General features: G+C 31.8%; 1 protein-coding gene across 3 annotated transcripts; it reads left to right on the top strand.

Moving 5' to 3' along the window:
• On the top strand, positions 1-5,358 carry LOC123885727 (probable E3 ubiquitin-protein ligase RHB1A). Of its 3 annotated transcripts, none has more exons than XM_045935041.1 (5): positions 1-152; positions 1,143-1,319; positions 3,332-3,710; positions 3,974-4,083; positions 4,906-5,358. In XM_045935041.1, the coding sequence occupies exons 2-5, from the start codon at positions 1,257-1,259 to the stop codon at positions 4,933-4,935; spliced, it is 582 nt and encodes a 193-aa protein (XP_045790997.1). In that variant the 5' UTR covers positions 1-152; positions 1,143-1,256; the 3' UTR covers positions 4,936-5,358. The 3 variants fall into 3 exon arrangements, with proteins under 3 accessions (XP_045790997.1, XP_045790998.1, XP_045790999.1); XM_045935042.1 differs by having other exon boundaries at positions 137-284; XM_045935043.1 differs by lacking the exon at positions 1-152 and adding an exon at positions 340-429.
• Positions 5,359-11,109: the final 5,751 nt, after the last annotated feature.

Here is an 11,109-nt window from a genome sequence, read left to right as displayed (position 1 = left end):
AAGAGTTACTTTACTACCGCATCATCTTGATGATATGATACATTCTTGTTCTACCAAACACATTCACCTGAGTGAACAAAAATATTCGAGTTGACTTTTGTTCACACTCAAAAACCAACAACACGACAAAAAACAAACAAACTAACTAACGAGTGAGTAATCATTCCTTTTCGTCATACCCAATTCTCATTTCTTCCTTGAGTAAAAACCTTACGTTTTTCCTTTTCTTTATTTCTCATAATAATAATCAACTGTAACAACCCTTTTTCACTGCAAAGGTTAAGGTTAGGGTTTACAATGTGATTTTTTTTTCTTCAATTCTTACCCTTTTCTTGTATTGTTTAATGGTTTTGTTATTCATCATTTGGGTATTCCTAATCCTGGTTATGCTGTTTGTTGTGTCTTGTGATGAAAATTTTATCTTGGGTGGTGGGTTTAGTTTGTTTCATAGATACTAATACTCTGTTCTTATTGATTATGTGGATTGTTTGGTGTATGATTTGTTTTCTTTTTCTAATTTTGTGTAATTGGGATGATCATGAATTTGGATTATTGAATTGTAACTGATTTAAGGAAATAAGGCTTTCCAATTCTTATATTTAGCTTCATTGAAAAACTAATGTATTTGGGCTAAAATATAGTCACGGACGTTTTTTTTTTAATGGATATAGTCCGATACGTTAGTTAGTTTTTCAATGTATCCAGATGAGATACATTAGTTTTTCAATAAACCTAAAAAGTAAAACTTCTCTTATAATAATTACCGGAGGGAGTAATTCAATGTAATCATGTGTATTGGTGTCGTGTTGGTGTTGGATACCGACGCATATGTGACACTGGGACACGCCTAATCTGAGAAGCGTCCGTGCTTCATAGCTTCAAATTAACGGCGTGTCTGACACCGACACATGGTTACATTCAATTTTTTCTTCTTAAATTACTACTCGTGTCAGTGTTGTGTCTGGTGTATGTGTCGGTGCTTCATAGGTGGCTTACCCTAAACGTGTGATTAATGATTTCACATTGTGTTTGTTGGCACTATTCAAATTGTCTTTGATGCAATGGCTTTATGCGTTATATTTTTAAGTCCATTCTAATGAGAAATATATTAGTAAATACTCATTTTATATTTGTGATTGCAGAATAGATGTGTAAAATTTGGTGGCTTCTGATCCACTTTTGATCCTAAATAACAGAAGAGAGTGAAAATGTTGCTGGTAGGTTTGATTAAATAACTGAAAAGAATTGCTTGAAAAATGGGAGGTTGCTGTTGCTCTGCCAGAAAACCTCATCTGCATGGAACTCCGGTGTATTACTATGTTAGTAATTTCATATCCTCTCTTATCTGATGTGTAGCTTATGTAGTATGTATATGGTAGCTATTAAGAATCTATCTAGTAATGTCACTATTAGTTTATGTCATGATGAAGTACCGACAAAGACACAAACTTGAACACTAGACATGATACTAACATAGTCATCGGTAATAATTTGAGAAAATGAAAATTATTGAATGTAACTGCATGTATCGGGGTACACTGAAACCTGTCCAACACTGGACACACCTTCGATCTGAAGTGTCAGTGCTACATATTAATGAACCCTTTGGCCTTGCTCAATGAAAATAGATATATGGTATCTAACAAGCATCTATCTAGCAAGTTCACTCAGTATTCTAAATAGCGACTATAGCATAGCAAAATTTGAACAAATTGCTATTGTTCCACAATACGGTTTTTAGTACAAAATATTGTCAAGTAGAGGCGCTAGCTAATGCTATAGCACCATTGCGTAGCAGAATTTAAACAATCTGCTCTTTTCCGTGATCCACAATTGGCAACACTGAGTTCACTATTAGTTTATGTCACGAACCCGTTTACCATTCTAAATGAAGATATGTTTATGGTGGAAGATAGTGCACATATTGATGCTAAGTGAATATTGCATGTACTGCATTCTCCTTAAGTTCTCTTATTTTATATATCTTTTAATTCACGGGTCCTTTTATTGCATGAAAAAACAGAAAACCAAAGTTTCCCTACTTTCATGATTATCACATTATAGTTTTAAGTTGTAGAGTTGTATGTGTTTATGACTCTAGGTATCAAAATTGAGTCAACTTGCTTATAAAGTTTGTGTAAACTTGGGTAGACTTGCATAGAATCGTGAGTTTGCAAATGACTGAACCTGTAAAAAAAAGGTTATATTTCCCTAGCTAGACATGGCTAAAATGATGCGGTTCATTGTTTTGTGAAAAACAACCAAAATGCAATTGCTAAATGATAAGGTTACTTAATGCACGAAATACTGACCTCATACTCATCGTTACAGAGCTTAGCCGCACAAACTTTCAACAGTCTCACTCATCTAGCTTGTATAATTGTCATGAATTATGTTTACTTGTTAAAGGAAAATTCAAACTATTTCACAGTCAACGTGTTTGAAGCTGTCAAAATAGTTTCCATTGGGGAATGGGGATTAAGCATGTTAACCAGATCTGACCTCTGCATATTTCATTTACAAAGGTCGCTATTTTAATGTTATAGATGAAACAGCTGAGATTTTAATCTTCACATCATGGTTGTTCTATTCAAACTTAATATACTAATGCCATGAAGTGCTTGTTAAAGGCCGTTGTTGTGAATTAGAAATAGATTTTTTTAAAATTGGATGTAATGTATTCATGGAAGCCATAAAATATGATTTTGTCCTGCAAATGTCAAAGTGGAACTATGTTCGAAAACATACTCATTTTTCGAAAGAAATCATAATAGCACTGTTGCATTATGTGTAAGGTACTTGTGATAAAAACTTTTAATGCAGGCTTGCACAAAAATTGCTGCAATTCTCACCACTTCTATTATCATTTTCCTTTGTTTTTTTTCTCCATGTATTCTCATAAACCGAATTGAAACTTGAAAGTCAATATTACTCCTGGAAGGAGTGATCCAGAAAGACGACCCTTGGAGTTGTCACTTAATTGAAAAATAAAATAATTCCCAAAAAATCATTGCTTGAATGGATGAGAGTGATGGAAGATAGCTTAAAATTAATGTTTGATCCCCGTTTAATAAGTTCAAGTGAGTCATAGTTTATTGTTTGTTTAATTTCTTACAAAAATTGCTTCCAATGTGTAAGTTTTGTGTTTGGAGTTAACTTTTTGTCAATATTATGCTCTGATAAGAATGAGCACAAGGGAGCAACTTCTTTGCCAAAGATTTCTTGGGAGTTAAAACAGCTTTTTTATGGATGGATTGTATTATATTATGCAATTTAATATATCTCTTTCCAGTTTCCATATAATATGAAGTGTGCAAAACTCTTTTTTCAGTGTCCACCGATTTTAGAAGAGCGCGACACTTTAACCTCTACGGATGTTACGACCGATTCACTCACTGCTGGATTGTTGGTAGGCTTGAATGTGGAAGAATCCACACCTGATACTTACCAGTCTCCTCCTGCACCTCTGCCTTATGATGTGGTCTTGGGAGGTACAGCGTCGACAGACTCTGAGTCAGGAAAAGACACTGTTGTTAGTGGTAGTAGTTTTGAAACTTTAATTACAGAAGATAAAGATATTGAAGAATCAGACCCTAAAGGTCAAGCTAAATCTGCATCAATATCTCCAAGCAAAGCAGAACTGTGGAAATCAAATGAACCTCATTCATTGGTGATAGAAGAAGAGGACGGCTGTCCAATTTGCCTTGAAGGTGTGTAGAAGTTATTTTTAAAATTTATATTTTTCTTGCTTCTGATCAGTGTTGTTAAATAACGGCTATAGGGTAGCGAAATTTAAACAAATTGCTATTATACCGTCATACGCTTTTTAGTACAAAGTGTTGTCAAATAGCGGCTAGCGCTATGGCACAGCAGAATTTAAACATTCTGCTGTTTTTTGCAATCTTTAACAGACAACAAGATTGCACGAGGGATTCTAACTGGAAACTATAATTTGAGTTTGTTTTTAATGCAGAATATGATGTTGAGAATCCTAAAACTGTTACAAAATGTGAACACCACTTTCACCTAGCTTGCATTCTTGAGTGGATGGAAAGAAGTGACTCTTGTCCTATATGTGATCAGGTTTGTCATTTTACATTAATCTTTCTTGTTAACTGTACCATGAAAAAAGTAGGGATGTAAGAACCAAACCAATTATCCGATGAACTCGAAAATCCAATACAAACCAATTAAATTGGTTTGATTTTTTTTTTTACATGTTTGTGTCCAAACTATACAAACATAGCCTCTATTGATTTGGCTATTAGTTTCACGTCATTCAAAACCGATCACCCAAGATCCAAATCAAACCATTATATTTCTATATGTAATTCTTTTATTTCGCACTATATTAGTAGTGTTGTTATAAAAAATATGATGTATCTACGCATTTGTTTTTTGGGTCAAGGAGCCTAATGGCTAGAAAATCCACCTTAAAGGTGAATAAGTGGAGTGTCCCGGGTTCGAACCCGGGCTCCTGCACAGATAGTGCGATGTTCCTACCAACTGAGCTAAGCTCACGGGGACTTTAATGTATTTGTTTTAATAGTATAAAAATGTATCGGGTTTGAATAGTGTTATTTTTCTTTAGATTTTATAAAGTAAGTTTCTGAATTTTCTAAAACTCTACCTGATTGAATCAAGCCAAACCAATTTCATTGGTTTTATTTTCGTGTGAAAATATTGCCAAAAACAAACAAACCAACTATTTTGAATTGGTTTGGATATTTTTCCTCCCAAAAACTGAACAAAACTGCTCTGTTACACCCTAGACAAGATGGTGTTTTTTGGCTTCTTTTGTTGACAAACGAACTCGAGCAGTTTCTGCTAGATGTGAATTATTGGTGGTTGTTAAATGTTAACCATAATCTGTCTAACCATACTCTTCTTCCTCTTATGTTACAGGAGATGATATTTGATGAGGCATTGGACTAGTTTGGTTATCTCAAAAGAAAAGCTAGCTAAACACTTGAAGGATAACTGGTTTGATGATGGTATTGTTGATTCTCTTTCAAATCTACAAGTTTTTAAAAAAGGTCTTTTTTATTAGGTCAAATTCATTATGTATACAATCTGTAAGAAAGATGAGGAGGTTTTTGATAGAATGCTGCACCACTTTGCATGTCTCAGTGACTGCAATTACTCATGTTGGAAGAAATTCATATTCACGGAATGGTTTTTTCTCGCCTTTTATTGCTTTTTTGCTCTCTATTTTCTTGTACAAATTGCTCATATTTATTTCTTTTTCTATGCTTATTATTTTGTTTGTGGAAAATCCAAATGTTTACTGGTCTTGTAAATAATGCCTTTACATTTTATTATATTTTCTACATTTTCAATGTATATATTATGCTGGAAGCTTGGATCCCATCTTTTACTGTATGTTCAATGACCATGTATGCATTTAGCCTATGACACTGGACACGATACGAACACTTGATATGTCTACACTGATAATAATTTTAAGAAAATGACATAGTTCAATGTAACTATATGTTTCGATAATTCGAAGAGTGTTCGTGCGTGCTTCATAGCATTTAACCGCGTCATGAATAAATCATCTGTTGATGTCATATGCACATGTGTGGAATATCAATTGTTGATTTTCTCTATGTTGTCAATCACGCGGTATAGCAGAATAGCACGGCAGTGGTAGGGTTCGGCGCGATTCTTTTGGCTTGTGAGCACAACAATAGTGGTTGTTGCGGCCCCAAGCTGCTATAGCATTTTAGAGGGTCGCTGCTACGTGGCTTTATCTAGGACTAACAACACAAGATTTTCTCACCAACAGTTAAGATTATATACTACTTTACCGTTGAAGTGAATTGTTCACTTAAGAGAAGCTAAATTATGAGCTTAAAGGATACTTATGAACATTGTTAATGAATGTGATGACAAAGATCTAAACAGTGTAGTTGTTGCAGTTGTATTTCAGATTTCTGTGTGCATGTGTGTGCACAGCTTGTCTTGGTCTCTAAACTCCAAACTGCATGTGAGTTAGAGAATTAAACCAACGACACAATAAGTTCAACAGATACAAATAGTAGTAATGTACTATTAATATACTATTAACTTTCCCAATTCAAACAGTGATTGTATCATATCAAAGCCATACAATGTTTCCTTTTATTCCCTTCTTAAATTCTTGGCCAAGGAATCATGGAAACTTTTTCCTTACGTTTCATTTTTCTGCCAGGGAAGGGACGGGACTTCCTTGTTCAACTCCTGGTGAAAGAGAAATACTAACACTAAGGATTAAGTACTGATTTTGACTTTTGACTGTTTATATATAGATATATTTTTTAAAAGTAAACACTTTTTTACGAGCGCAGCTTTGCTCATTTTCTTCCTTTTCTTTTCATAGATTGATGACATGTGTCAAAATTAAATCTGATGGCTGGGAATTAAAAGCTAGAATTATTAAAGGAGCTTTGAGAAAAGGAGCAAAACTGCACTCCTTTTTTACATTAAGGACCGGAAGGGATAACATTTTTCTTTATATATTAATTAAAAAAAATTATTAAAGTAAGTTATGGGAATAGTGCACATGGTCACTATTTGACACTTGTATTAAGCTTACTTAATTTTATATTTTATGCTATTAATATGAATGTTGTGAGTTTATTCATAGATTCTTTATATGAATGTATTATATGGATTTGAACAAATAAATATAGTTTATTTTTAGTAAAAAAAAAAAAAGAAAAAACTTATTCCAATCTCCATTTTTAAAGGAGCAATATACGAAGGAAGATAATCAAATACTTTAAGACTAGTTATAAATACAACCAACCAAGGAACAACCTAATTTGCTTCCTGCTATTAAACTTTAAATCAAAGTTTTTTTTTTGGTTTTTATCACCAATATCCGGTTCATTTGACCGCCTAATTTGGTTATGTGGTCAGTTCTAGCATCAAGTTGTTTCAACCCCCTTCCGATCGCAGTTGTGGGGTTCGAACAATAGTTCTCATTACCAAGTCCAGTATCAGTTACCACTAAACCAATCGCTTTACCTCAAATCAAAGTTTTGATTACTACTAAAAATCCTCTTAAAATGATCAACAAAACTCCTAATTTAGTAACATCATTATGAGAAAAATTGACAAGGTCCCCACACTTTTGCAATTCATTTCAATAATAACCCTTCCCACATGATAGGTTGCTATAGCCACTACAATGGTACTCTTCTTTCTTTTCTTTTTTGACTAAACACACTTCCAATCCAATTTGATTAATTTTGTTATAAATTTCGTCTTAATCCTACCCAATGCGACCAACCTTCCCTAATTAACAATAGTATAGTACAATAATCTTTTTGTATGAGAATATCTCAGATTTGAAAAGTTCCATATGCTACACCCCACAAGTTTGGGACCTGGGATTTCAAGAAAATGTAAGTAGGGTACAGACTTTCATAATCAGATTTTTTGTGGCTAAGTATTAACGATTAGCAATATGATTCAATTTATATATGTGGAAACTATATATAAAAAGACTTTAAAAATAAATCAGAGAAAGAAAAATTATTATTAATACGATTACGACCATTTTACAATTATTTTAAGTGAGATTTGAATCATGTTTCTTAAAGTTAAAATTTAAAAATCAAATTCTTACTATTGAGTTGACACCTCTTAAACGATAAAAGTACTTTATATTTGGATGCTATATTACTTTTAATAAATTTTGTTATATGTTTTTAAACTTAATAAATATTAAGCAACAAATTATATATAAAGAAGTGGAGAATTTCATATTTGAATTGAAACTCCAACAAATTAACAACTCTGACGGCTATCGACAATACTATCAGATGTTCAACTCAACAATATTAATATTATCAATTGAGATAAAATTTATGAATCAACCCTCAAATATTATTTTTTTGGATTACCACAATATTGATACGAAATTTTCACTACCATTAGTGATGACCAATCTTCGTTGAAAAACTTAAAAAATATGTACAAGTTGTGTTTTCTCCTTCCAACTGAATTTTTTCCATGAACCAAAAATTAAACCGCTAATCATCTAATTAAAGAGCTTAAAACTCTTATCATTTAGACAAATTATTGCTGGTCAACTCTTTAGTATTCTAATTCCTTCAAATAAAATACCATTTGTGTCTTTATGAAACAGTTTTTTAAAGAGTTTAATTGTTGTGCACTGTCGGTGTAAAAATTCTTTACACATTCATTCAATGATGCGTTGCCACATTATTTAATGAATGTGACACATCATGTGTTTTTAAATACCATACATGGTGTGTCAGTATATTATTAGATGCATGTGTAAAATAATTTTACACTGACGGTGCATATAAATTAAATCGTTTTTTAAAAGCAGTATCCACAGTGATTTTGTGGTGAAAAGCTTTTGTTTTGGCCTCATTGATCTTTTGGGGTCTGCTTTAACATGTTTGTCCATTCTTTCACTTGTTCTTTTCCCATTTTTTAATAATGGTCCTTCTCTTTACATGCTTTATTTTTTTAGTTTTTCTGTTATAAATAAGTAAAGATATTTCTTTTTTATTAAAGAAATATTATTACTTTTTTCATCGAACCCTATATTTTAATTATTTTTCCCATTCTTGCGTTGAAAATAGATAGCTTGATGAGTAGACTTGAGTACCTTTGTCTGCCACCTGCACACCACTATTTCACTCTCCCTCTCTCCAACTTGTCTTGTACCAAAATACCCCTCAACGCTTTGCTCTCATTTTTCTTTATGTTTTAATTTGTGGACCCCACTAATTTTTTCTTGTGTCTATCTCTCTTTAAATGGAGAATAAATGGAGGGATAATAAATGGAGGGAACCTGAACTCATAATTGACCACTCGAATTTTTTCTTCTTCCTCAACTCAAGTTAATAAAGTTATGTTTTTTCAAACATTGTTTCATATCCTATATATGAGTAATACAATATGTATGATCATTAGATAATAAAGTTATGTCTTTTTTACTCAAAAAGTTTTTTTTTTTTTTAGACATTAGTTTTCTATTACTAATTTGGCCCTAAAAGTATCTTAAGTGATTTTTAAAAGACATTGAGTTGTACTTTTCATATCCTTTATACATAAGATTAAGTTCTTAGCATTAATTTGTCCCCAAAAGTATCTCAAGTGATTTTTTAAACCGCATGATTAAACTCATTAGCATACAGCTTGTTTGCACAAAAGTTGATTTAACATAGTTAATTTAGTTTGTTTAGTTTATAGAAGTGTGACTTTTAGTTATTTAAAAAAAGAAGAAAAACAATTAAAACAGTTCACACCTTTCAAATGATCTAAATATTTTTCAAATAAAATATTAAGATTTTGTCTTTTCAAAACTGCAAAGCAATTTTGTATGTATTTTACTTGGGACCAAACTTATATGTACAGTATCATATACACAGTTTTTACTGTGTTAGATACAAGAAGATATTTTTATTTAAAAACAGTTTTTTTTTTTTTAAATTAAATAAACAAAAAAAACTATCTTTTTGTTTGAGGAACAAGAAAAACTGCACCTAAAACGATGCATATAAGTTTTGTCCTTTTACTTAGTGCTTATTTGTTTTTTTTTTAAAATTAATGAAAATGTCTTCAATGTGTATGAAGTTAAAAGCTAGCTACAATTTGTAGCTTCTTTAAAATTATGATGAACTTGCTTTGGGATGTAAGAAATGCAAGTTAATTTGGGGAGAAGGTATATCTGGGTGTGTTTCGCATTATTTTTTCTCTTTCATTCGATTTTGATGCAGATCAAATGAGGGAAAGATTCTATTTTTTATCTTTTTAAGATTTGCGTTTTTAGCCTCTTAATTTTCTTGATTTCAACCAATTTGTTTTTTTATTATTTTTTTAATAAATTAAGAGCATTTAAATATCAACGTAGATCCCAACTTAGTTGACACCCCTATCATTTCCTGTCTTTCACCTATAGCTCATTTGCGTCACCACGTCCTCGTCAATCGGTTGTAGTACCGGGTCATGGTTTTCATTTCCCAAGTTTTTTCTGTCAACAACCACATCCCCTCCCCCCACACACAATCTCATATTAAAGGAAGTTGAAGCTAGGATGTGTTTTTGACTGTTTTTGTTCACAAACATCAGCCATGATTGATTTTTGAGCAACCAAAGGCTTCAGGCTGTCATGAATCTCAATTAAAACAGCTTTCGCAGTAGCTGAATTTTGAGCTGCAGGTGCTGAAACTGTTTGCGTGGTATCGCTCTTGACCGAGTTAGTAACAGTATATCCAGAAACCACCTCTTTCTTGGCTACATATTGGAGGGTTTACAATATTCGCTAAAAAAGCCAATCATAATTGATATTGCTAAGATTATGAATATAGTTCGTAGCCTTGAATGCTTCCTTTTTTTATGTTAATGATCTTTTTGCCGCGCTCAGGAACATCCAAAGTCTCTGAAGGCTTTTGCAACCAGCTACAACTAGATATATTGTGTCCAATGAAGCAACAATGTGAACAGAATTGTGGCATACGTTCATATATCACCGCGCTTAAAAGTAAAACTGTCTCATTCAACCATGATTTTATCAAAAATACGACGAGAGATCAATATCTACCAAAAAATATTTTGACACAAAATATGACATCAAATTAAATGTTTAATACAATTTAAATATATGTGATTAATTATGTTCAATAGATAATTAATAAATATGATAAGATATTGCAATTCACTAACTATATATCGAATGTAATTAACCATAATTTTTCAAGTGTTTAAATATATATGATATATTTAACTGTCCATTGATGAACCGGCCTCCGTCAAATTTATCGTTTATTTACTATACCAAATTATCCTTCATTAATATTATGAAAATGATAAATTAAATAATTAAAACAAGAAAAAAATAATAAATAACTAAAAGTATAATAGAAAAAATAAATTTAATTTTTCATTGGTATAGTGTAAAGAGAGTTATAATTTGAGACAAAGAGAACAAAATTTTTTATTTTTATTTTTTGACTAACAAATGTAGAAATTTTGTCACCGTAGCACTTACCTAATATTTTTTTGAAAGTGACGTATTTTTATTCTAATTTCTAATTTATTGAATATACTATATATGTAGAAGGATAATTTGGACATTACAAA

This window comes from Trifolium pratense, linkage group LG5, assembly GCF_020283565.1.
Source record: "Trifolium pratense cultivar HEN17-A07 linkage group LG5, ARS_RC_1.1, whole genome shotgun sequence".
NCBI classification, from domain to species: Eukaryota; Viridiplantae; Streptophyta; class Magnoliopsida; order Fabales; family Fabaceae; genus Trifolium; species Trifolium pratense.
Note: the sequence above shows the minus strand (reverse complement) of the source record. Positions and strands in the feature narration are given on the sequence as shown.

Excerpts from the sequence above, each read along its gene's own strand:
- LOC123885727 (XM_045935041.1), top strand. The coding sequence starts at position 1,257 with ATGGGAGGTTGCTGTTGCTCTGCCAGAAAACCTCATCTGCATGGAACT. Across the intron at positions 1,320-3,331 it reads GAACTCCGGTGTATTACTAT|TGTCCACCGATTTTAGAAGA; the intron begins GTTAGTAATTTC and ends CTCTTTTTTCAG. Across the intron at positions 4,084-4,905 it reads CTTGTCCTATATGTGATCAG|GAGATGATATTTGATGAGGC; the intron begins GTTTGTCATTTT and ends CTTATGTTACAG.